The following is a 26,135-nucleotide window of genomic DNA, read 5'->3' as shown; positions in this document are numbered from 1 at the left end:
TCCCTCTTGTAGGACCCTTGTGATTACACTGAGCTCACCTGGATGGTCCACGATAATCACCCCATCTCAAGACCCTTCACTTACTCACATCTACGAAGCCTTTTCATCATGTAAGTTAACATATTTTCGGGCTCTTGCGATTGAAGATGCGGACATCTTTGGAGTATGTTGTTAACTTGCAACTGAATCACATTTTATTTTATTATTTATTAATTTATTTAAAGAGTTTATTTATTTATTTGACAGACAGAAATCACAAGTAGGCAGAGAGGCAGGCAGAGAGAGAGAGAGAGGAGAAATCAGGCTCCCTGCTGAGCAGAGAGCCCGATGTGGGGCTTGATCCCAGGACCCTGGGATCATGACCCGAGCTGAAGGCAGAGGCTTTAACCCACTGAGCCACCCAGGCGCCTCCTAAATCACATTTTAAATGACTGACCTTTTCACTAGCAGGTAAGCTCTATCATAATGGGGATTTTTTTCAGGATTGTTCACCAGTGTCTTCTTAGTTTTCTGCTAATACAGTGGGGGGTCACATTTTCATGTCTGTCCCTGCTGAGAAGGCAGCTTCAAAAAGTCTTGGGTGTAGAGCATCCTACGCAAAAGGAACAGCAAGTACAAATACAACATTAGGCCAGAATATACTTTTTATTCATAGTAATAATAATGAATATAACATTTGTTGTGACATTGCTCATTTTATCTCAATTCCCATAAACTATCAAGTTGTTGATACATTGCACCCATCTGAAAAGCTATTTAGATCCTAATCCAAAACATAAACTGGCCAAACCCAGAGGGTTTCACTCAGTAGGTTTCTCATCTTTACCTTTGTATCTCTCTCTTCTGAGTGTTAACTGGTTTTACCTCTGTGCCTTCTTTTCTGACTCTGCAATTTAAAAAGTTTTTGCTTACTATTAAATCAACATAAAAACATTATACAAGGAAATATTAAACACAACAACAACAAACCATGTGGCACCTGGTTGGCTTAGTTGGTTAAATGTCTGACCTGATTTGGATGCAGGTCATGATATCAGGGTCCTGAGAGCAAGTCCTATGTCAGGCTCTATGCTCAGCAAGGAGTCTGATTGAGATTCTCTCTCTCTCTCTCTCTCTTTTCCTCTGCCCCTCCCCCACCTCAGGGGGCAGAGGAAGAGGGCAGGTGGGCACGCTCTCTAAAATAAATAGGTAAATCTTTTTTTTAAAAATATTTTTATTTATTTATTTGAGAGACAGTGAGAGAGAGCATGAGAGGCGAGAAGGTCAGAGGGAGAAGCAGACTCCCCATGGAGCTGGGAGCCTGATGCGGGACTCGATCCAGGGACTCCGGGACCATGACCTGAGCCAAAGGTGGTTGCTTAACCAACTGAGCCACCCAGGTGCCCCTAAATAGGTAAATCTTTAAAAAAAACAACAAAACCCATGATCGATGATTCAAACATTAATTTCTCCGCCAGATTTGTGTGAGTAAATGTGCCAACTCTAGAGTCACACTGCTTTATATTTATTTACATCCTAGCTTTGCCTCTCACTAACAGTGTGACTTTGGGTAAATTACTCAGATCTCCTGGGTTTCAGTTTCCTCATTAGTAAAACAAAAATAACAACCGTACCTTCATCACAGAGCTGCCGTGAAAATTAGATGAATTAAACTGAAAACAAAGTTTGGCACATAGCAACCCCCTCAATAACTATTAATCATTATTCTTTTTTTCAACCCAACAATTTTCTTCCCACACGATTTTTGTTCAGGTGCAATCACAGGATACATAAAGCATTGTGTTCTACTTTTTTCATTTAATGTTCACGTTTTTTTCCACATTCTTATTTTATAAATTTATATATACAATTATATATTTATATATATAATTTATATATTATTTTTAGTGACAGCTTGACATTCCATACTATTGTGAGTTTTGTTTAAATATTTCCTTGTAAAAAAATAAATATTTCCTTGTTATTGTATTATTATTAGTGAAGATCTCATAAGCATACTTTGTATTTGATGCTTTATTTAGCAATTGTTCCTGGAGTATAATTCTTGATTTTGTGTCCAACATTTAAAACTCATTCCTACAGGGGGCGCCTGGCTGGTTCAGTGGGTAGAGTGTACAACTTTTGACCTCAGGGTTGTGAGTTCAAGCCCCATGTTGGGTGTGGTGCATACTTTAAAAAAGCCTCTTTCTTTCCTTCTGTGTAGTTTCAAAGAAGCAACTGCTTTCAGTATATGTTGGAAAGAGAAGCAGATCTATCATACCAGCACAGTGAAGTCATTTTCTCTTAGGAACAGACTGTTGATAAAAGACTGATAAGGTCTATACTGTTTTCATCACTGCCATCATCATTCATTCATTCAACAAACATGTATTATTTAGGCAGGATGGGTTACGTCTTTTTCGAGTAGGAAGAGAGTTATAAAAGAAAGCCAGAGATTAAAAAAAAAAAAAAGTGATGAGTTCTAAATACAAACATCATTTTATTTATAAACCTCCCACGCTAATTCCATGTGTCTTTTAATGCACAATGTGGAATGTAGGTGCAAGTTAAAGAGGCATTTTCTTCTCTCATGGAACTAAAATTATGTCAACCTGATACTGCTCATCTAAACATACAAATTTTACAGAAGCCATGGGGATATCTTGTAAGAAGGGAGTCCCTGTCTCCGAGAAGTGTACATAAATGCCTTTTTCCCTGTGCCTCAATATTATTTTGAAATAAATAAGACAGTAATGATATTGTTGGAATCTTCTCCTTGAAGGCAAAAGGAGAAATCTTTTAAGTCCGGCATGACCACATTCCTTCTTTTGATGAGGGCCTACTGTAAAAACTGAGTTGACCTAAACTGTATTCTGTGTGCTATTAAAGCTACTGAACTTTTCACATATGAAATAATAAAGATTAAATGGTTTTTTTTAGCCCACCACATCCTGAGTTCAGTTTTACACCTTCTCATCCGTGTAGCTGAAGTACTAGAAAAAAAGTCTCTCCTGTTGTCTTTATCTCTGTCTCTCTTCTTATCAACACTCTGCTAAAAACAATTGCCAGCACTCTACTACTTGCTTGGGGAATAATATACCCACAGCAACCACCTACCTACATTGATAACGTAATGAATGTATTCTTTAGGAAACAGTTTAACATTATGGAAACTATTTTAACTTCCATTGATAAGGAATTCTGTTATCTAGGTATTTTGTTTACAGATCCGTTCTCTCTGGTTTTCTTGAGAACTAAGAGGGATAATATAGACATTTTCCTCTCTTTTAAACTTTATGAACGGGTAATACGAGGATCTGGGTTTGCTGCCCTTTCAGTCAGACTTTGTCAACTTTGAGAACCTCGTTTCATTTCCATTAAGCCAGAAATAGGAGCCACCAGAGTACCCAGGGAGCACAGGCAAAGGGAATTGGAAATCAGTTATTTTAATCACCACAATATCAGTTAACCCTTTAAGACAGTGGCTCTCCCACCTTGTTGGGATCAGTTGATTTGATGGAAGTGTTAAGTCCTCTCACTTATACATATATGTATATGAGCATTTTTCTTGGGAGAAAACCAACTTCATTACCATTGTAACTCACTCTCTACACCTGCACATTTTTCCCCCATATAATTTCACCTCTGCTCCCTCTAAAAACACTGCCCTTGAGAAATTATGTCAATCAGTCAACAGTAGTTTCTGAACGGGATGAGGAGAAGGAGAGATGGGGGCTGGGAAGAGAGGGTAGATCACAAAACAGAACTTGACTAGATCCATTCTGAGTACAGGTCGTTATCCTCAAGGCTCCCACCAGAGTGAGAGAAGATTTGGCATCCGAAGGCCTTGCTTCAAATCTGTAGCATCTTCCCACCTCTCCCTTTCCCTACCCAATGACTTAGGTGACTCATTAAACTTCCCAACCCTTAGGATCCCTGCCCCTCACCTTGTAAAATGGAATGTTGTCGGACGTCTCAGGGTTACTGCATGGTCAAAGGAGAGATAACGCATGTTTTAAAGTCCCAAACAAGCAGGAGCCATAATAACTACTAATGTACTTGTCATTCCCTTAGCTTCATATCCAGGTTGTCCCCTCTTTGAGTGATCATGCTTCACTGTCCCCTTCTCAGAGAAGTCTCCAAGACCACTAGGTGCAAAGCAGCCTCACTGTCCCCACCACACTCAATGTCACCACACTGCTTTATTATAGTCAAGACACTTGTCATATGTGCAGTGTGGTTTCATTTTGTACTTGCTTCCTGCCTTTCTCCCCAGACTAGAATAAAAGCTCTTGGAAGCCAGAGCTCTTGTCTTCTTTTCCCCAGAACTGTCATAGTTCACCGCACACGGTGGACGGTCAGATTTCGGTGAGTCAGGATGGCAGTGGTTTAGACGGCTGACCCTCCAGGGGAGGAGTGCCTGGATTTAAATCCCAGCTTTTCAGCTGACTATGGCGGGTGACCTCAGGTTGGTTATTTGGTTATTTAACTTCCCGGTGCCTCCCTTTCACCGCATGTAAAATGGGTGATTCTGAAATAACGTACACTCTATGGAAATATTAATATCTGTTAAATACTAAAACAGTGCCTGGCACGCCGTGAGTCTCCTACGAGTGCTGTTTCCTACTCTTCAGTGAGTGAATCAAGTGTTAATACATTAATAGTGAGGGCACGTGACCCTTTAAGTGTACCAGACACGCGCCGATGCCTCCGGTTTGACAGAAAAAGACTTATTCTTGTCATAAAACTCTCGTTTCGCTCCACTGCACCGTGTCATCCGCCTGACCCGCCACCGCTTAGCGGAAGGGGAGGTGCAGCCCTACCCTACTTGCGACAGAGTCTCCAGTCACCCCCAGGTGACACTGCTCGGGGTTCTCCCGGGCCGAGGCCGTCCCAGACCTCGCGGGGCTGTTGTCCGGGGGTAGGAAGCCTGGGCCGAGGGAGTCCCAGCTCCGCGTTCGGGAACCCGAGGGACGCTCCTGCGACTTACCTGCGCCCCAGCGGGGTCGCGGCTGCCGGGACGCGCCGGCAACCCACTCCCGCCTCCAGTCTCAAAACCTCCGCAGGGCTCGTGGGAACCGGTGCTGCGGGCCGAAGCGAGCGGGGGCGGGCCGAGAGGGGCGGGGCGGGCCGAGGCGGGGCGGGGCGGGGCGGTCGTGGGCGGGGCCTGCGGGCTCCGGGCTCCCAACCCGCGCTGCCCGCGGGACTTCACACCGTCTGCGGCTCCGCGCAGCCCGTGCGCTCCAGCCAGGTAAGGATGCGGCGGGTGGGCCGGGGCGGCCCCGGCACTGCGGGACTCCGGGCGGGAGAGGGTCAGGAACTGGCGCGAGGCGCGAGGCGGCTCTCCCAAGCCCAGAGACCGACCCTCCTGGGATGAGGAAGATTTTCTATTCTTCCTGCCACGGCAGGTGAAGGAGCCGGTCCACTCCGGTCCAGGAAGAAGGGACAGGTGCGCGCTCCCGCATAGCTGCGGCTTCCTGGGCCGCCGCGTCTCCGCCCCTGGAGTTCAGGCGCTGGCCTCTCCCGAGGAGCACCCACCTCCTTTCTCTTTGGGTCCCAGGGCCGAGGCCGCCCCGCGCCAGGTTCAGCGTTGGGTTTACTTCCCAGCGGGGCGGCCAGGTTGGTTCCTCCTCTCTGACTGGGTGGCAGCGCAGTCTCGCTTGAAAGTTGGCACAGTCCGCAGAGACATTCCACGGTTGTACGTGTCCTAGTGCCTCACCCCACCAACTTCACTCTTTTTTTTTTTTTTTTTTTTTTTTTTAATCTGGGAAATTGTTTGAGTCTTGTAAACAGCTGTTCGGTGAAAACATGTATTGGAAAAACTAGGACCTTGATCTGGAGTGTGCACTTCTCCTTGGATCCTAAATTTGCTCTTGATCTGCTCTCCCACCCCTCCCCCCAAGAAGAATAGTACGTTTCTGTGTCCCAGGTTCGGAAACAGTCTCATCTAATGCCATTCTTTGGAAACTGGAATATTTGATCAGAAGGTTTGAAAACAACAGGATGGGCTGGTGGCTAAGTGGGTTTGAAGGTTATCCAAAATAGTTAAGTGTTTTGAGCATATACCCTGTATTTTTCCAGTGAGTGCCCATTTTCCTTTTAGGAAATTCTGAGAATTTGCTCTCTTTGAGATGATTCTCGCCTAAAAAGCTGAGGAGGAAGAAACAACCTCGACACACCAGTGGTTTTCCCAATTAAGTTTAGTATTTAACAGGTCGGTTTGACACTGGTAGCTCAGTGAGCAAGAATCATACGTAATATGGAATATCATGATTTAGACGGAGAAAAGAGAGCGGGTTGTCCTTTTCTTATTTTGTTTTGGACATACTTTTTAGTTCAGTTACGTTTATTCAGTGTTTTGGAAAGACCTATATACTTTCCCTGTACTGTAATTAATCTGATCAATTATTACTACTCTTGCCAATTCATGATGCTTACTGCAATGTGTTTATTTATGTTAATGAGTTTGATTCTTCCCACAAGGGTGTATATGTTTTGATTTCTGGAACTGTATAGGGTAAGTGTTGTAGACACTTGCAAATCAGTGCTGTGCTCTAGTTGGCAAAACCTTTGCTCCACATAGGTCCTTGAACTAAAATGTTCACATCTTCCCAAACAGAAAAAAATATAGAATGCTAATGTACTTTCAACCTGTTTTACTTATTCTGTACTAAGAGAGTCATCATGTTTTCTCAGCAGCTACTACTTAAGGGCAGGGACAATATTTTATCGAACCGTGATAAAGCCCTGAGAATGGTAACCTTTGCTCTGTCAAGTTCAGCCTTGACAGGTGGTTGGAAGGGTCATGGGCAGTGTCTGGCTACTTTTATGCTTGGGGAGGAATTGTCCATCTCCCTGCCTTCCTCTGCATATCTGGAGTGGTAGAAGCCTGAGCCTTGGGGCCTCCAATCACACCTCTGCTTACTGGTTCCTCCAGGTTGGTCTAGTTGGTCCTTCTTCTCCCTGCCCCAGCTCTTCCAGTTTTGTGGCTTCTACCCTGACTCCACCCCTGCCTGGATTCCCACCCTTAGGGAGAATCAACTTATTGTTCAGGACAGAGAGGATAGGTCCACATCTGCCTAGTGCTGGGTCTCCCATGGATGCTTAGTAAATATCTGTTGAGGACAGTGCCACTTGCTTCAAAGCCCTTATTCTCTCGTGTTATTCAGTCTAGAGAGGTAAAGAGAAGGAAGTTGTACTTAGATCAGTAGTTTTAGGGGCCAGCTGCCTTGGATGGATTAGTGTTATAAAGGGAGACATTTGATTCCTTTAGAAAGGAGTGAAATTAGCTCATGGTTGTTGGCAACTGTAAAATTATCCTGTACCATGTGGTTATGGCATGGGGATAACTTCGTTGAAAAGAAGCCTATAAGAGAGGGGCTTAGTAGTTGTCTCAACCTGGACTTGCCTTTTTGTTTCTGCCCTAGCTCAACCAGTCCTTGCTTGGGTTTAATTATAACTATTACCTTCCTCACCACGTTTGGCTGCTCAGAGCTCAGATGGCCGTAGCTACTGAGGGCTAGATGTACAAAATTGCACTTTTTTTGCTTGGGAAAAACAAGGATGGAATTTTGCTGAGTTGTTATTAGGGAGACAAAGCGAAAGCAAATAAATGTAAAAATGCCTGGACATAGAAATCAACATGTGGTTTTTTTGTTTGTTTGTTTTTAAATTTTAACCTTTTAATCTAAATTACATTTTTTCACTCTCCAGAAACAATCCCTTGTAATTCTTTGAGCTGGTTATTTTGGTATTTGCTGCTTGCTACTATTTGAGTTCTGCAGTTTGAAGCATTATCTATTGACTTCTCACTGTGGAAGATGATGATGTGGCTCCCTTTATTTTTCTCACCCCCATCTCAACCACAGCTTCCTTATTTTCCCATCCTTGCAGTAGTAGTTAAACAGTAATTTTGGTTAGATCAATGTTCATAGCTAAGCCAAGCACAAGTTCTTGTTTTCTTTGGAGTTAATCGTTGTTTGTTCATTTATTTAGTTTTGTATGTCTGCATCATTAATTTGACCCAAAACTCTTGGCCAGATTTCCAAAACTTGCCTCAAATGTATCACGTGTTGTCAATTTCATTTTCCTGAAGAAGTTGTTCCTGAGTCTCCTCCTTGCCCTCATCTGGACCAGTTGCCCTCTATACATGGGGACCAGTTGTCACCCTGAAGACCTTTGTCATCATCCTGGGGATCCCCATCATTTCTCTCCTGTTGGATCTCTTGTTAAGCACATGTCTTGCTGCTCTATCTTGGTGAACTCCCTTGTTTTGGTAGAGCACATCTTCATGGAGCTTTTTGGAAAAAGTTGCATAGGATATGCTTTTTTATTTTATTTATTTATTTTTTTTGAGATGATGAATGCCTGGAAATAGCTCTTTTCCACTGACAATTGACTGTTTAGAATTTTAGGATGGGAATTTTGAAGGCATTGTTTCATTGCCTTCTAAGCTACGGTGTTGCTGTTGAGAAATTCAGAACTGTTCTGATTCCTCAGATTTTACCTTTAATTTGTGTATAGTTTACAAGCCTGCTGAGTTTTTTATGGAAGTTATAGAATTTTCTCTTCATCTCCATAATCCTGAAATTTCATGATGCTGTACCTTGGTATGGATCTGCTTTCATCCAATGTGCTGGGCTCTTTGAATCCCGAAACAGATCTTTCAGTTTGGGAAATTTTATTCAATTGACTAATTAATAATAATTTTCTCCCCTCCATTTTCTGTGATCTTTCTTTCTTTCTTTTTTCTTTTGAAGCTCTTATTTATTTATTTGCGAGAGAGAGAGAGGGAGAGAGAAAGAGCACACACAGGGGGACGGGGCAGAGTAGGGGGCAGAGGCACAGGGAACAGCAGACTCCTTGCTGAGCAGGGAGCTGGATGTGGTGTGGGACTCAGTCCCAGGACCCTGGGTCATGACCTGAGCTGAAGGCAGCTGCTTAACTGACTGAGTCACCCAAGTACCCTGTGATGTTTTTTTTTTCCCCAGAAACTCATATTGTTCATGTATTAGATATTTTGGAATAGGCCTCTAATTTTCTTATATTTTCTCCCCTAATATCTATCTCTCTTTTTCTTGGTTCTGCTTTTGGGGAGATTTCTCAATTTTATCATCGAGTCCTTCCACTGAGTTTTTAATAAGTATAATCCCATTTCTAATTATTTTAAATTAGAAGCTCTTGTTTCCCCCTGAGTGTGTGTGTATGTGCATGTGTGTGGTATAATGAAGGAAAGGAAAATTTTTCCTTTACCCTCAAGACCCAGCTGGACTAAGAATTAAATTTCAATGAGACAGATTAACGGGGGAAAAAAGTTTTGTTTCACAGGCACTGAGGTCCAATTATGAACCTGAGACCTAAAGAAATGACTAAAGCAGGCAGTTTTTATATTTTTTAGATAAAGAAACAGTTAAGTCTGTGAAGAATTGACAGGACAAAGAAAATTTTGGGAACTTTAATTAGTAAAGAAATCGAAACAGGATTTGGGTGCTGATAGTAAATGAGTAAAAAGTAACAAGGCTTGTTTATACAACCTTCTCGGATCTAAATTTCCCATCTCTGGCCGTAAGGATGTCTTTTTACCTTCTGGTATGGGAGGGCACCTTTCACATAGGAGATTTATTTCCTGCTTTCAGGGGACAGAGGAGAGTCTGAGTGTTCTTCTTGCATCGGCTGTCTCTTGGGCAACTTTTATTTAAAATAATCAATGGGGGGCGCCTAGGTGGCTCAGTGGGTTAAGCCGCTGCCTTCGGCTCGGGTCCTGATCTCAGGGTCCTTGGATCGAGTCCCGCATTGGGCTCTCTGCTCAGCAGGGAGCCTGCTTCCCTCTCTCTCTCTCTGTCTGCCTCTCTGTCTACTTGTGATCTCTGTCTGTGAAATAAACAAATAAAATCTTTAAAAAAAAATAATCAATGGGCCAAAGTGACACATTTTGAGGTGGTCTCCTCTTGGCCCCTTCAATATCTATTTCTTCTTCTGTTTTATGGTTTCAGTGCTTATCTGTCTTTTCTCTGAGGATAAACTTTTTTTGACGGTTTTATCTTTCCATTTACAGACTCAGTTTCCCCAAGTTGCTTTTGTCTATTTATTCGTTTAGGTCTCGACCTTTCATCTTAGAGGTTTGCCTCCTATTTCTAATACCCTCTGTGGTCTGCTCACGTTTGAGTGGGGGTTTAAAAGCTGAAGATGTGTGTGGCCTTGTAGACTGGAAACTTCCCTGTCTGGTGATCTGGCTGGGGCTTTTATCTGGAGGAACTCTAATATCATTACTTCTTGGGCCGCTGAGAGTCCTCAGAAAAGGCTCTTCCACTTTCTCTGGATGGTGGCGGAGAGCCTGGCTGCCGGTGGTCTGGGAGCTAGGTGGAGAAGAAGGTTGGAAGTCTGAGCATCCACATGTCCCTATAACCCCCTCATGGTGTTTCTAGTAGAACGCCTGAGCTGTGTCTGATGTACCCCGTTCTGGAGACCCTCTCTTGGAGAGGAAGTGGGGGAGAAACTCCAGGTGCTTTTGCAAGGATGGGGAGAAAGCTACCTCCTTGCCCAGAATGGCCAAAGGGATATGGGACATCCAACTGCTTTTTAAAGCAGCTTTCAGTCCTCTCTATTTCTGCTCTCCCCTCTCCCCACAGGCAGTCTAACTGCCTTTAATTATGTAGCATTTTGGAGAAACCATGGTATGAATCGTGTTGTTTCTTGGCTTCCCCTCACCTCACCACGTGAGGTCTCATGTTATCATTTTACAGGGCTTTCCGGAGGGAGGTTTTGCTCAATCTGCCATTGGTGCCTTAACCAACGTCCACGAGAGACCAGTGAGCTTCAGCTATGGTGCTGCACTGCTGTCTTCCTGCCTTGACCAGCAGTAAACTTTCTTTGTCCAATCCAGGCATATTCTCTCGCGGAACCCAGTTTGGACCTCAGAATTCTTCTTCTACCACTTTAAGCATCCACCACCTCCCATTTACCCTTGTCGTGGGAGGCAAAACCTCTAGACCTAGCGTGGGTGGGACGGAGCTTACTGGTCATCGAGCCCTTGTTCCTGTTCTCTAGCTCACTGTGTCGAGGACCCATTCCAGCACCTCCGCCTCTGACTGTCTTACCTTTCAGTGAAACTCCCGGTAAGCCCAATACTGTAATCTGAAAGGCAGGCCTGGTGTTATTGGTGGCTGTGTGGCCTCTAATGGAAGTTACCACTATTTCCTTCTGGAGGCCGGTTTATCATACAATTGCTTTACCAGCAGAAGCATCCTCACTTCCTGTTTCAAAGCTCATGTCTTTCTTGGAATGTGCACCAAGTTCCTGTTTCTGGCTGGGCCATGCAGAAGAAATGACTGATCTATCTGGGACCTCGTGGATGATCAGAACTTTCCCAACCCTGTTTTACCAACTGAATCATTCCTTAGGCTTCTTTAATTCAGTGTGATTTTGCAGCTTTCTTTGCCAGTAGACTGACAATGTCAGCGGGACTTTATGCTTACATGTAGAGGAATGGGGAGAGTCGGCTTCCCCTGAGGGAGGGAAGGCATTTTTCCCAAACCACCTTATCTGTGCAGAAAAAGCAAAGGTGTGTACTCCTGCGGTGATGCGGTGATGCCTATGCATAGGGAGTACGGAAAACACCAGCATCACTGCATCGGAGTGGGTGCAGCAGTGACTTGCTCTCTGGGGGTGACAGCAAAGGAGAAGGTGGTTAGAACACACCTAGCTGGAGCCCCCCATTGTGAACAGAAACGTAGCCAGTTGGAAGACCTGCAGGACTCATTCTTCCCTCAGTGCATCCAGGGCCATCCTTCTCTTTTCTTTTTTTAAAGGATTTTATTTATTATTTGTCAGAGAGAGAGAGAGCAAGCAAGAGAGGCTGTGGACAAAGGGAGAAGCAGGGTCCCTACAGAGCAGGGAGCCCAATGAGGGACTCAATCCCAGGACCCCGGAATCATGACCTGAGTGGAAGGCAGACTCTTAACCAATTGAGCCACCCAGGCATCCCCATTATTTCCTTTTCGAAATAGAACTTTTGAAGCCATTGCAACCTCTCTTTCCATGCAGTATGTTTGTCTCTTATGTACTAAGTGCTTCACCTAAGTTCTTTTTGTCTTCATAGCTGGATCGCAGACTCTCCTAGGGAAGAGTGCAATGCCTAAAAAATACCTGAAGAATGCACTGAATGAATTTTCCAGAGAACTGTGGACACTTAGCAGTTAGGGGGAAAAAAAAAGATATGTGGTCATAGTTATCCAAGTTGGACCCAATAGCCTAAATTCATTAAATTCTAAATTAGACTTTCACTTTACTTTTGCTGTATAGACTGAAATGTGGATCATGTATATTTTCCCAAGTGCTGATAACATTCTTTTTTTTTTTTTAGAGATTTTATTTCTTAAGTAATCTCTACACCCAACTCGGGGCTTGAACTCACAATCCTGAGTCACATGTTTCATCAACCAAACCAGTCAGGCATTGACAACATTCTTAAAACAACAACACAGATTACTACTAGTACTACTACTGCTGTTTTCTCCCTGGCCTGTGTATTTTCTCTTAGCATAGTGTTGTGATTGTCTTGGTTCTTATGGCTAAGAAGAGTGGTTTTTGGAGGAGGGAGGGAAGTATGTGCTGATTAGGTTGTCTAGATGGGTGAGTTTTACATTTAAAAAGGAGAAAGATCTCTTTGAATTTTAGCAGTGTACATATATTTCCTTTTGTAACTACATGTCATTCGTTTTTTAAAGTTAAAAGCTTTTGAAATTATTAGCTTACAGAGTATCAAAGTGACAGATTTTCAGTTGTCTTTTACTGTGTAAGATACTTATAATGTAGAACTCTCTGTCAAATATCCTATTCCATTTATCTGCAATATTTGTGAAGTTCTATCCTGATTTCATAGGAAAAGATTTTAATTTTTCTCTATCCTGAATAGAGTTCCAATAATGTCGTTCTGTTACTATTTCCTTAGAAACTCTCATGTCCTCATGTATCTCCCAGTATTATGTTTCAGCCACAACCTGTGTAATCTCCACATGACTGCCCCAAAAATGAAACTGTGGCTTTTTTTTTTTTTTTTGAGATTTTTAAATTTATCTTCGAGAGAGAGAGAGGGAGAGAGTACATCAGTCGGTGCGGGTTGCAGAGAGAGTGTGAAGGGGAAGAAGCAGATTCTCCTTTGAGTGGGAGCCCAACATGGGGCTCGAAGCCCCCTCAACTTACAGAGATCAGGACCTGAGCTAAAATCAAGAGTTGGACACTCAAGGTGCTTGGGTGGCTCATCCGGTAATCGTCTGCCTTCGGGTCAGGTTATGATCCCAGAATCCTGGGAGTGAGTCCAGATTGGGCTCCCAGCTCAGCAGGGAGTCTGCTTCTCCCTCTGCCCTTGACCCTGCTCATGCTTATGCTGTGCTCTCTCTTTCTCTCACTCCCTCCATTCTCTCCTACCTCTCTCTCTTTCTCTCTCTCTCTCGTGCACGCATGCACACACTCCCCCTTCTCAAATAAATAAATAAATTCTTTTTTTTTTTTTTAAAGATTTTATTTATTTATTTGACAGACAGAGATCACAAGTAGGCAGAGAGGCAGGCAGAGAGGAGGAAGCAGGCTCCCCGCAGAGCAGAGAGCCTGATGTGGGGCTCGATCCCAAGACCCTGAGATCATGACCTGAGCCGAAGGCAGTGGCTTAACCCACTGAACCACCCAGGCGCCCCAATAAATAAATTCTTAAAAAAAGAGTCAGACCCTTCACTGACTGAGCCACCCAGGGTCTCCACCGTCATGGCTTTTTTTTTTCCCCCTACAGAGGAGTGATTTCAAGGTTTATTTTTCTGCGGATCTAATTTAAGTGTGCAACGAAGTTGGTTGTTACCATTGGGGTTGTTTTTGTTTCATAGAAGGCAGTTGGCTTTCTTTTTTATTTTCCTGCCTTGATTGATAAAAATGTCTGATCCCTTAGCCAGGTGGTTAAGCAGAAATACAATTCAACTGAGTTATGAGTGAATGAGATATATAAGTTGAGGTGTGAACGCTTCTTAATTTTTTAAAGGATTGTCAACTTACTGATCACCCATTGAAACCAGTTATAGAAGCACTGCTTTAAAAAAATTCTAGGTCATAGGTTCTGGAGTCGTAGCTGAAAGAGGGTTTTGGGCTCTCAGAGCCGGTGACATATCCTTCCATCTTGCCTAGAGTAAGGATAAATCCTCGGATGCCACAAAGGTTCCTCAACTCTCAGAGTGATCTGTGGACTCTCCCTGCCATCCTTATAAAAAGAAAATGTTATTTTACATATACTAACTATTTAAAAAAAATGTAAACAGTGCTGAAGCCTACAAAGAAATTTATTTTATTTTTTTAAAGATTTTTATTTATGTGACAGACAGAGATCACAAGTAGGTAGAGAGGCAGGCAGAGAGAGAGAGGAGGGGAAGCAGGCTCCCCGCTGAGCAGAGCCCGATGCGGGGCTCGATCCCAGGACCCTGGGACCATGACCTGAGCCGAAGGCAGAGGCTTTAACCCACTGAGCCACCCAGGCACCCCAAGCCTACAAAGAAATTTAAAACAACCCCAAAAGCATTCCAGAGAAAATCTTGGTGAATCCCTTTCAGTCATCTCTATCATCATTTGGCTTGTTCAGAATCTTCAGCAAATTTCTAGAAAATAATTAACTTGAGCACTGCAGGCAACTGTTTGTGTAACTCCAAGTTCTATAATCTTTATATATATGCAATATATGTGCACTATACATATATGCATTTTATATGTATAAGATATATTTATATGTATATATGCAGTTACTTTTTGAGATTATAATTAGTTCAGGCATAAAGTTCTTTGGTAGCATTATTTCATATAGGTATTTTCTTGTAGCAATAATTCTCATTTTTAATAGAGAAGTGATTATCTTGTCAATATATGATATACTTGATATTCTTCCATGAAGCTCCCAACTGTCTTACTGTTAATGCCTCGCTAGAAGGAAAAACAACCTTAATTTGACAATGACAAGTCCTTGGTACACTGTGAGTCTTCTTTAGCATATGAAAATCCTTTTGAAACCTCCCTTTTCAGGGTGCTTAGGTGGCTCAGTCGGTTAAGCTTCTGGCTCTTGATTTTGTCTCAGATCCTGATCTCCTGGTCTTGGGATCAAACCCCTCATCAGGCTTCCTATTCAGTAAGGAATCTGCTTCTCTGTCTGTCTGTCTGTCTCTCCCTCTGCCCCTCCCCACTGCTCATTCTCTTTCTCTCAAATAAATAAATAAAATCTAAAAAAAAAAAAAGAGAGAGAGAGAAAGGGTTAAAAAAAAAAAAAAAAGAAACCTCCCTTTTCCTTACCTCCCCCAGCCCCATAGTATATAGTCAGCCACCTCTCATAAACCCAGTGAAGCAGCTCTTTCTGCCCATGGATCCTTTTTCCAGGCTTTAATAAAACCACCATTTGGTACCAAAGAAAATCAATCAATCAATCAATCACACACACACACACACACACAATGGTATTTTGGACCATTCGTCAATTTTTACACAATTGGGGTTCTTTTCTTTTTTTAAGTAAGTAATGTTGTTATACTTTTTTCCCTTTGGGGGATTATTTTCTTGGGGAGTTTTTCCTCAAAATACCACTTTGGGGTTCAGGATTTCTAACTTCTATTAGTCATCCTCAGAAGGGCACAAAAGAATTTAAAAAAGCTCACTAGCTATATAAAGCTATCTAAAGGTACTCCTGGGTGGCTCAGTGGGTAAAGCCTCTGCCTTCAGCTCAGGTCATGATCTCAGGGTCCTGGGATCGAGCCCTGCATCAGGCTCTCTGCTCAGCGGGGACCCTGCTTCTCCTGCTCTCTCTGCCTGCCTCTCTGCCTACTTGTGATCTCTATTTGTCCAAAGAAAAAAACACCAAAAACAAAAAAACAAAACAAAACTATATAAAGTTTCCATCATTCTCTTTTTTGACCTTTCAGATCAACTGTATTTACTTTGTGTGAAGACACAAAGTTTAGGGGGAGCTAGTCAGGCTATGTTATGCACCAAATTGTAGATCAGATAATAAAGCCAGAGTAACCCAACAGGTCCATTTGCAGAGGCTGTGTTCCAGTCGGTGATGTCTATAGCTTCGTTTTGTTTGGTTGGATGTGGTAGGAAAAGTTTCCAGGGATCAATAACAAAAGGTGGAGAAGTCGTTATGGTATCTGTGGAACAACATTTGACCATGGTACCTGGCCTAGAGTTCATGAACCTTTGTGTAAGCAGGGGAAGGCATTATAAGCCCACAGGGAGCTCCAACCCGCCCACCCATTTCCCCATTCTTGGACTGTAACAGGAAGTGTGGGGGCGGGGGGCGGGCAGGACAACCAGCAATGTGAGGGAATTTTGCGTTAATATCTTTCTTGATAAAGAACCAGAGTAGAGTGGATTCCTATTCATATTTTTCCTTGACATCTTCCTGTCTAATGTTTAAAGCTTGGGCTAGATTTTTAAGTCGGCTATTAACTGGTGTTATGTTCCCATGCCTCAGGTTTTCCACCTATTAAGCAAAGCATAATGACACATAATTAACAGTCCACTTCAGAAAGATTCATGGCCTAATGCTTGTAAAGGACTTTGAGCTTTTCAGAGTGTTTTATACACATTCATGAATAATGAGATGACTTGCTCTGTTTAGCAGAGGGCATCTATATTATGCCCATTTTACAGATGAGAAAAGTGAGCCTCAGAGGATAATAGCTTCCTGAGAACAAGAGGGTAAGTTGAACGTGCTCTCCATGACACTTTTCTTGAACTTTGTGGAACAAATGGAACCTAAAATAAATTCTGCCGTGAGTGTGTATGTGATGGGAAAGTGGATTTTACACTTTTTAAGCAAATACAGCCTTTTGGGGGGGGATAGGCATAGGCTACTCTTTTGTCAGGGGTGATCATGTTTGACACATTCACTGGAGTTCTTAAAGAGCATTAAATAATTATGGAAGCTAGATATAAACCATGATTTTTGTTTTTCCGTATTTTATTTATTTATTTGACAGAGACTGAGAGGGAATAAGCAAGGGGAGCGGCAGGCAGAGGGAAAGGGAGAAGCAGATTCTCTGCTGAGCAAGGAGCCTGATGCAGGGTTCGATCCCAGTACTCTGGGATCATGATCTGAGCCAAAGGCAGACGCTTAACCTACTGAGCCACCCAGGTGCCCCAAACTGTGATTTTCAAAGTAACTTTGAAAAGACTCCGCACAAAGGTTGTTAAATAAAATGAGTCAGTGGGAGTTTGGAAAAAAATGTTTTTCTGAATCAGCAGTGAGGGGTGGGAACAAACAAAACAAAGGCTAGGCAAAGATAGACATTTCCTCGAACGCAAATGTTAGTAAACTAGTCTAATTATTATTTATTTAAAAAAAAATGAACAATGTAGAAGAGGGAATACACAGTGTAAGGTCCCAAGTCACAGTCAACATGAACATATTGGGACACTAAAAACCCAACTGCTGGTCTCAAGTCCATTCAGTGGTGAAGAAGGCATTTAGGTAAAATGAATTTATTAAATGTATATGCAGATGGGCATTCTAGTTTTTTGTTTTTGTTTTTGTTTTGTTTTTTGTTTGTTTTTGTTTGTTTGTTTGTTTTTTGAGCAGGGAGCTCAACCAGGGAGCTTGATCCTGGGATTCTGAGATCATGACCTGAGCCAAGGGCAGACACTTAGCCGACTGAGCATTCTAGTTTTTACTCAAGAAAGAGATTCAGATATGATTGTGAACTCTTAACTGAAGAGATTCACTAAATGTATGACTTGGAACAAAAAGGCTAGTTAAATCTTAGGTATTGCTACAAATAATTCAGAAATGTCATTTTACCTATTTTCAGATTACAGCATCTAAGATAGTTTCATCAATGTACCCTAAAGATGTAATGGACTTAGAGAAAAGCAAACATATCTGTTGGTGGCAGAGACAATTGAGTAAAATACTCTCATTGAATCCTTTGGTCCAGAGAGATAAACACGTAGGAGATACACGGACAGTTGCGCCCTCTGATGCCATGGCAAGTGGAGCTCGGTGACACAGGGAGACCATTTGTTTGTACCTTCTGTTCCCAAACATTTTACTACCAGCCCCCAATAGTTAATGTTTTTGAGCACATATTTTATGTGCCAGACTCCCTGTGGGGCTCGTTACATGGTTTAGCTCATTTAATACCCGTCCCTACCCCCATAATCCAATGAAGCAGGCAAGATTATTTCCAACGTTCTACAGATGAAGAGCCAGAGGCTCAGAGATTCAGGGAAATTTGACCTAGTGGTGGAGACAGAGTTGAGAACAATACAGTCTGGCTCAAGAGGGTACAAGCAAAACACACTAGGTGAAATTTATTTTCATAGTATATATTTTGTGTAGCTCAATATAGAAGAAACATTATAATTTCACCGTGTAATCCTACAATGATTATTAATGAGATGTCAGAAACAGCTCAGGAGCTTTATGATGAGTAATAGGACCCAGGATAGTGCAAGGCCAGGCAATGACTTCCATAGTGCGTGGATGCTGTAAGATGTCGTCCTACCAAACAATAAAGTTGCAGCTCATAGAGAAACATTTTATACTGCTTCAGTTTTAAATTTTAAATTGAAATGAACTAGAATGAAGTAAAACTAAAAATGTGGTTCCTCATTGGAACTAGCCACAGTTCAGGAGCTCAGTAGCGATCTGTGGCAAGTGGCTGCCATATTGGATGGTACAGCAGAAGTTATTCTCTGTCTCCAAAGGGCCCTGGACTCCCAGACACTCCATCCCCACCCCTCTACCCTGACCTCTGTGAGTCCCTAACTCAGCTTCCTTGCCTCTGTCCAGGGCCAACATGTACAGTTGTACAGGTTATGCACTGTAAAATTCTGGGATGTCATTCACATTGGAGATATAGAAGATTTGTTCATTTACTGTGACAGGTTATTTGAAAATGGAAGTAATTATTTTTCTTTTTGGAAGTAAAGTTCTTAAAGGAACTTTTTTCTAACTCATGCAAAGGCATTTTTGGGGAGGTGATTGTAGTTCTTCTGTTTCTGATGTAGGAATGATGTTAGGGGTCAAAGCCGATGGCCAAGAAAGAATTCTTGAGATGAGATGTCTTTGGTGCAGAAAGGTAGTTTTATTAAAGCATGGGAACAGAACCCGTGGGCAGAAGGAGCTGCACTGGGGTCATGAGGAGTGGCCCATTATATACTTTAAAGTTGAGAGGGGATTAGGGATAGTGTAAACCTCTCTGGTATTTTGGAAACAAGGTTTCCAGGACCTTGAGGGGGCTAGCTATTATTAGGAAAAGGTCATTTATTAGTGTTTAGTAAAAACCCTATCATGAGACTTTTCAGATGTATATCGGTAGGTCGTGTGCTTGGACGATGATTGCCAACATGTATCTTGGGGGGTAGAGATGAGGTTTCCAAAGGAATTTTTTATGTTAAAGTAGACTTACAGGATCCTAGGGGTTAGGCTAAGATTGCCTTTTGCCCTTAGGAAGTCTTAACATCGAGGCAGCTGGGTTCCTAGAGGAATGTCACTTGGCCTTGTTCAAGGATTTGTCAATGGGCTGTAGGTAGTAAGGAAGCATAATCTTTTCTCTTCTGCCTTTGTTTCCCACATGGTATCTTCTTAGCATTCCAACAGCTGGGCCCAGGCATTATTCTCTTGTTTTCTCAGCCCTGAAAGTAATGAAGTAGCGTTAGTCAACCCTTCCCCTGCCCCCCAAGTAATGTCACACAGAATTACAGTCTTCCTTGTAGTTTACCTCAGAGCTGTATGTATCTTATTCATGAGCACAGTGGGTGCTCGTGATGGTGTTATTTATTTAAATACTGATTTAAATAGTGTTCTTAGTGTCACTTAGGCCCTTGCATTGTGTCCTCAGTTGCCCTTAATGAAACTTGACCCAGAGCTGATTATCCAAGTGCTGACAAGGTTCTCTCTTTCACCGAGTCACAATTCACCCTTCATGTGGTACCCTTGTTCTAAATAATAATAATTGTCATTATTGTTAATTATTACTCATAACAGCTACCATTTATTGATCACTTTGTGTCAAGCATTGTGTCTATCTAGCAATTTATGTGCATTCTTCCATTCACTCTTTCCAAAGATCTCTAGGAGGTAGGTGCTATTTTTATCCCCATTTTATAAGGAGGAAACTGAGGCACTGAGAAATTAAGTAATTTACTTGAGGTCACACAGCTAGTAAGTGTCAGAGCTGAAATTTAAAACCAGTTCTGTCTGACTTCAAAGCCCTATGATGTGGAACTGTTGGGGTTCAGAGCCTACAGCCAAGAAAGAATTCTTGAGATGTTTTTGGTGCAAAAAAGTGGTTTTTATTAAAGCATGGGAACAGGACCTTTGGGCAGAAAGGGCTGCCCCAGGATTGTGAGGAACGATTGATTATATACTATGGAGGTGTTGGGGGTAAAGACCAAGGGAAGTTTGCGAAATGACTATCATATGCAAAAGACTCACAGGATCCTGGAGTCCTAGCTATTGGCCAGTTAAGGTTGTTTTTGCCTCTAGCAAGACATTAACCCTAAGATCGGGAATTTTCTGGAGGAATGCTCTGCTTCCTGTCTGCCTCAAGTGTTTGCCAACGGGCTCCATAACACAATAAAAAAGAATGGGAAAAAAATTAAGGACATTTAATTTTATCTACATTTCTTTCTGCCTCTGCTCCCCACCTCACTTCTACCCTTTAAGTAGCGGGACTGTGCATCTCTTTTGTTATCTGGGGACCGACGGACAAGTGACTACACTGCAGTGGACTCCAGATTTTCTTGCCTGGACTTCCTTTGGGGAACTTCTCTGTCCACAGTTCCTGTGGTTTGGGTGGGGTGGACACGGAAGCCTGGGGTTGGTCATGTGTCTTGTGGCCTATGGGAGAAGTGCCTCCATCTGACCTGGTGATTGGTTCAGAGGTTAGCACATGACCCAGCTTTGCTCAGTTAGGCTCCATTTCTGCTCCAGTTAGGAAGGGAGGCATTCTTTTCCTGTGGGATTTTTTTTTTTTTTTTTTTTTCTCTCCTGCTAGAGTGATCTAACCTGGAGCTCCTGGTGGCCATCTTTGCCTGCTCTATGGGGGAAGCTTTTTGAAGTAGAGAAAATGAATGAAGCTGGCCGGCAGGGAGACATGTCACTGAACAGTGGTGGGAGCACAGACAGCAGCATTTAAACTTCAGGATTCGGGGGTGCCTGGCTGGCTCAGCCAGTTAAGCATGGGATTCTTGATTTTGGCTCAGGTCATGATCTCAGGGTGGTGAGATCGAGCCCTGCACTGGGCTCCCTCAGTTTCGCCTCCCCTACCCCACCCCCCTTGCGCCCTCTCTCTTTCAAAATAAAATGAAATAAAATAAAATAAAAAGAAAAACCACCCAGGATTCAGATGTGCCTGAAGCAGCTCAGCCCTGCTTGGTTTTGTGAGCCAGTACATTCCTTTTGTTGTTGTTGTTGTCTGCTTAAGTGGAAGTTATTTGCAATTGAAAGAGCCATGCCTAAGGTACAGACTTTCCAGAGGTGAATAGATTCCTCATTGCCATTCTTTATCTACCCTTTGGATGAGCCCCCTCATTCTTGGGTCTTGGTGCCTACTGTTGCCTGTACCTTGCCTGGAGGCCTTTGATCCCTAGAAACTCAAGGTACTCATCTTGCTTTTTCCCTTTTAGGTCTCTGAGCTCTGTCCTAAGGAAAGGAGATAGCACACCCAGCCCCTTCTCACTACTTTCCCCTACCCTCCCACCTCTCCCCCCCCATTACAGAGCCCACACACAAGGATAAGTATTATGCCATGAGTGCAACATTGGAGAAATGTGTTCTTCGTAGACATTACAAAATTATTCATCAACCTACTTTTGAATGCTGATCAAAGACTGTTGAGTGCTTAACTCATCTGGCCTCTGACACTATCTGGGACTTCCGCCAGTTTAGGCCTAGCCTTTGCCTCTTATCCCTGGTTTCCTTGGCTCCTAGCCTTTCTGATCAGCTCTCTCCTAAATGCTCTCAACTCCCCTATGATTCTGAACTTCCATTCTTCTGCTGGCTTCCTTCCTAATCTTTCCTACGGTCCTCCGAGGGCCATTGTTCCACTGTGAATCAACACTCCCACACCCCAGCCTCCTCACATGATGAGAAGCTCTCTCTGCTATAGCCTTCTGGCTTCCCTTTGCTGCTTTCCCTTTTAGAGATAAAGCCCTTCATGCACGTACCCTCACGGACTTTCTTTTTGCCACCAATCTCTTGGTGGGTCCCCCTGATAACACTCACCTGGTTCATGGTCTTCTCTGCAGACTCTGCCATCTCTTCATTCTCATGCACAACTGACTTGACAGTTCTGCCATGAGGCTGGTTTGAGGGAGTAGTTAATTATGGCAGGAGTGGAAAATAGGGAGATTTCATGAAAGAGTTGACCTATGATCAGGACCTTAAAAAAATGAGTGGCATTTCAGCAGATGCTCTTCTAGGCAGAACAACCCAAGCAAGAGCATGGAGGTATGAAATGGCCCAGTGTGTTTGCTTTCTCAAACACTGGGAAATAAATGGTAGGAAGTGTGTGTGGGGGGGGACCCAGATTGGATCTGACGTGATTATATTTACTTAAGATTAAGAAGTGGCTTTAAAAAGAGTCCAATATAGAGAATGCAAGAGATAGAACAGTCTTTATTATAAAAGGGAGAAGAAGTACTTTGAAAAGTTGCAGAGGTGGAATGATACTGTAAGTTATAAGATGGAGATATTGGGCTGTTTAGAAAAAGGGAAGATGAGTAGTTAAAGCAGTTTAAGAAAGTTCATAAGAAGACTAGGGATGTAGAGAGAAGAGATAGTGGAAGAAAAAAATGGAAAGATTTGCAGAGCAGATGGGTTATAGGGAGACAGGAAACAGGGCAGAGTAACTGGGCAGGGCATCTGCGGAACGTGGAGGCCCTGCATGGTGCTGTGAGATTTGAAGGTGGAGGAAACAGCTCAGACCAGATGTGAGTCAAATTAGTTGGCCTTTTATGATGTTATATGTAAAGAGCAAGAGAACTTGTCTCTTTTATGGTGGCGAAAATGACTGGAATTATCTAAGCATAGCATGTTTCTCAAACTGTTTTATAGAATACTACAGCTCTGGGAGATGTTTAAGGTTTAAGGGCTGTGTTTAAGGAGTGAGATCTGTGATCCCATAAGGCTGGGAAAGGCAGCATTCTCTATGATTCACAGAGCCTGTCCATGTAGAAAAGGCTGTGAGGAACGCACGTAAGAAACCAGTTTGGCGTTGTGCAATATAGCTTGGCCCAAATATATGTGTTTGTTCATTCAACAAGCCTGTGGTAAGCACCCCTTATGATAGTATGTTTTGTTTTGATTGGGTTTAAATACATGCATTTTAATTTTTCTTTTTAAATTACAGTTGACACACAATGTCACTTTCATTTCAGGTGCACAAAGTAATGATTTGACAACTCTAGGTTATGCTATGCTCACCACAGGGGTAACGACCATCTGTCCCCATATAACAACACCAACGACTATATTCCTGATGCTGTGCCTTTCATTCCCATGACTGACTTATTCTATACCTGGAAGCCTGAACCTCCCCCTCCCCTTCACCCATTTTGCCCACCCTCCCAACCTCCTGCCCCCCCGGCAACCACCATGTACCGGTTTGTTCTCTGTATTTATGGGTCTGTTTCTGCTTTTTTTGTTTGTTCATTTATTATTATTTTTTTTGATTTTACAAAAAATGTAAGAGTAAAATCACATGGTATTTGTCTTTCTCTGTCTAACTTATCTTACTTAGCATAATACCCTCTAGGTCCATGTTGTCACAAATGCCAAGATTTCATTTGTTTTTTATGGCTGAATAATATTCCATTGAGATTTTATATATATATCTTTATATTATATAATTATATATTATGTATATTATGTATTATGTATAGCGTATTATGTATATTATGTATACTATATATTATATTATAACATATAATATATTATATATATGGATAAAGATTATATGTGATCTTTATCCACTCATCTATCAGTGGATACTTAGGTTGCTTTCTTTTGTTTTTATTTTTGTTTGGTGGGGGGAGAGGCAGAGGGAGAGAGAGACTAATCTTAAGCATGCTCCATGCCTATCATGGAGCCTGATGTGGGGCTCAGTCTCACTACCCTTGCGATCATGACCTGAGCCAAAATCAAGAATCAGTTGCTTAACTGCCTGAGCCACTCAGGTGCCCCAGGTTGCTTCCATACCTTATCTATTGTAAATAATACTGCAACAAACATAGGGGTGTCTATATCTTTCTGAATTTGTGTTCTTGCTTTCTTTGGGTAAATACCTAGTAGCGGAATTACTGGATTGTATGGTATTTCTAATTTTAATTTTTGAGGGACTTCCATACTGTTTCCCACAATAGCTGCACCAATTTACATTCCCCCAAATAGTGCGAGAGGGTTCCCTTTTCTCCACATTCTCAATACCACGTGTTCTTTCTTGTCTTTCTGATTTTAGCCATTCTCACAAGTGTGAGGTGGTATTTCACTGGGGTTTTGATTTGTATTTCCCCGATGATGAGTGATGTTGAGCTCCTTTTCATAAATCTGTTAACCATATGCTGGTACACTGTGGGCACTGCCCCTGGTCCTATGGCAGAGAATAAAAGGAGCCAGTGTCCCTGCTTTTATGAAGTTAGGGTCTGGTATAATCTAGTAGGTCTTAGTGTTCTGAGAAATACAATTTGGGAATCTGGAGTTAAGGTATTTATGTATTCCTGTTTGGGCTCTGGAAGGGACTGGAGTGATAGGCTGCCTGCTTGTCTCTCCGTCTCCACATCTCTGTATTATATCAGTTCCTTCACCTCTTGGCAAACTGTTTCCTGCACCTCCTGCCTTGGGCATGGACAGAGCCGATGACAAGTAACTTTCAGGTCTGGGAAGTTGGTGACTTGCCTGAAGTCACCCAGCTAGTAAGTGGCAGAACCAGAGCCAGACCCCAGCTCTACTGGCTCTAGGTTCTATGCTCATTCCAGTCTTGGTGAAAAGGGATGATTTGATATGCCTGAAAATTGAAAAAAAAAAAAAATTCAATAGACTGAACACATAAAGTGAGATGCTATGGATTATGCCAAGTTAATTAACAATGGTAGAGCTGCCTTAGGTATCACCACCACTACCGCCACCATTTTTGAGTAATTGCCATGATCCATGTACCATGAGAAGCACTTTAGATATATTTTCTTATTTAATTTTTATGTCAACTTAACAAAGTGGCAGTTGTTACCCCAGTTAACAGGTGAGGACACAAGCTCAGAGAGGTGAGTAGCGAGCCCATGTTCACAGAGCCAGGAAGGAGCAGAGCCACACTTCCATACTAGGCTGTTTTCAGAGCCCAAACTCTTACCTTCATTTTCTATTAGGTGAAATATTTTCACCTAATTAGGTGAAAATATTTTCACCTAATTAGGTGGAAATATTTTCACCTAATTAGGTGAAATATTTTCTCTGCTTCTAGACTTCTCTGCCAGAGTCCGTCTGTCTTTTCTCTCTTGCCGTTTCATCTTCCCTAGCTCTTTCACCTTTCGAAAAACCTGATCTCAGAAAGGATCTGATCATTTATTCTGTAAGTCAGGTAGCATTCATCAGCTATTTAATGAGCATCTACTATGTGGAGGAAATGCTGAGGATCCAGTGATAAATATGCAGACTATGTTTCTGTTTGTGTGGAACTTCCACTCAGTGGGGAGTGCATACAATTAAAAAAAATCAAGAAAAATGTCATGTATTGATAAGTTTTATTTGTTTTCTCAGTCACTCATTTGAGTACAGTTGGTATGATCAGTATCACTTAAATCATCAAAACAGAGGCCTAAGAGTGACTGGTTATCTACTTTAGACTGGGGTCTCAAGGGAAAGCTGTGTGTAAAGAACAGGAAGAAGACTTAGGTGGTTTAGTGGGTTGGGGGAAGAGTGTTAACAGACGTAGCTGGATAAGTAGGTGGTATGTTAGGTTAAGGAGATGGGGTTTTAGTTTAAGGGTGGAGAAGCTATTAGAAGATTTAAGTAGGACTGAGGACATGAATCGAATTATGTTTTTATTTTAATTTTAATTTTTTTTAAAAAAAGATTTTATTTATTTATTTGACAGAGAAAGATCACAAATAGGCAGAGAGGCAAGCAGAGAGAGAGA

At 42.3% G+C, this 26,135-nt stretch overlaps 2 protein-coding genes across 4 annotated transcripts in view; one reads left to right on the top strand and one right to left on the bottom strand.

Moving 5' to 3' along the window:
- Window positions 1–431: 431 nt before the first annotated feature.
- Window positions 432–22,261, bottom strand: LOC106007083 (artemin-like). The gene is made up of 5 exons (XM_045079921.1): window positions 22,229–22,261; window positions 10,249–10,334; window positions 4,970–5,173; window positions 827–886; window positions 432–592 (listed from the first exon to the last, which is right to left on the bottom strand). The coding sequence occupies exons 1-5, from the start codon at window positions 22,259–22,261 to the stop codon at window positions 538–540; spliced, it is 438 nt and encodes a 145-aa protein (XP_044935856.1). The 3' UTR covers window positions 432–537.
- The window catches only part of TEC (tec protein tyrosine kinase), a 140,232-nt gene continuing 119,206 nt past the window's right edge, over window positions 5,110–26,135 (top strand). For all 3 annotated transcript variants that reach the window (XM_045079716.1, XM_045079714.1, XM_045079717.1), the window contains exon 1: window positions 5,110–5,230. The gene's annotated coding sequence lies outside the window, so the exon portion shown is untranslated. The remainder of the gene's footprint in view (window positions 5,231–26,135) is intronic.

The sequence above is a fragment of the Mustela putorius genome, unplaced genomic scaffold (genome assembly GCF_011764305.1).
Source record: "Mustela putorius furo isolate JIRA1106 unplaced genomic scaffold, ASM1176430v1.1 tig00000430_pilon_pilon_pilon, whole genome shotgun sequence".
Lineage (NCBI taxonomy): Eukaryota > Metazoa > Chordata > Mammalia > Carnivora > Mustelidae > Mustela > Mustela putorius.
The sequence above is the reverse complement of the archived record's forward strand: the minus strand, read 5'-3'. Positions and strand labels throughout refer to the sequence as shown.

Excerpts from the sequence above, each read along its gene's own strand:
- LOC106007083 (XM_045079921.1), bottom strand. The coding sequence starts at position 22,261 with ATGGCAGAGTCTGCAGAGAAGACCATGAACCAG. Across the intron at positions 5,174-10,248 it reads GACTCTCAGCGGCCCAAGAA|CGCGGGTTGGGAGCCCGGAG; the intron begins GTAATGATATTA and ends TCCCGCGGGCAG. Across the intron at positions 593-826 it reads CAGAAGAGAGAGATACAAAG|GATGCTCTACACCCAAGACT; the intron begins GTAAAGATGAGA and ends CCTTTTGCGTAG.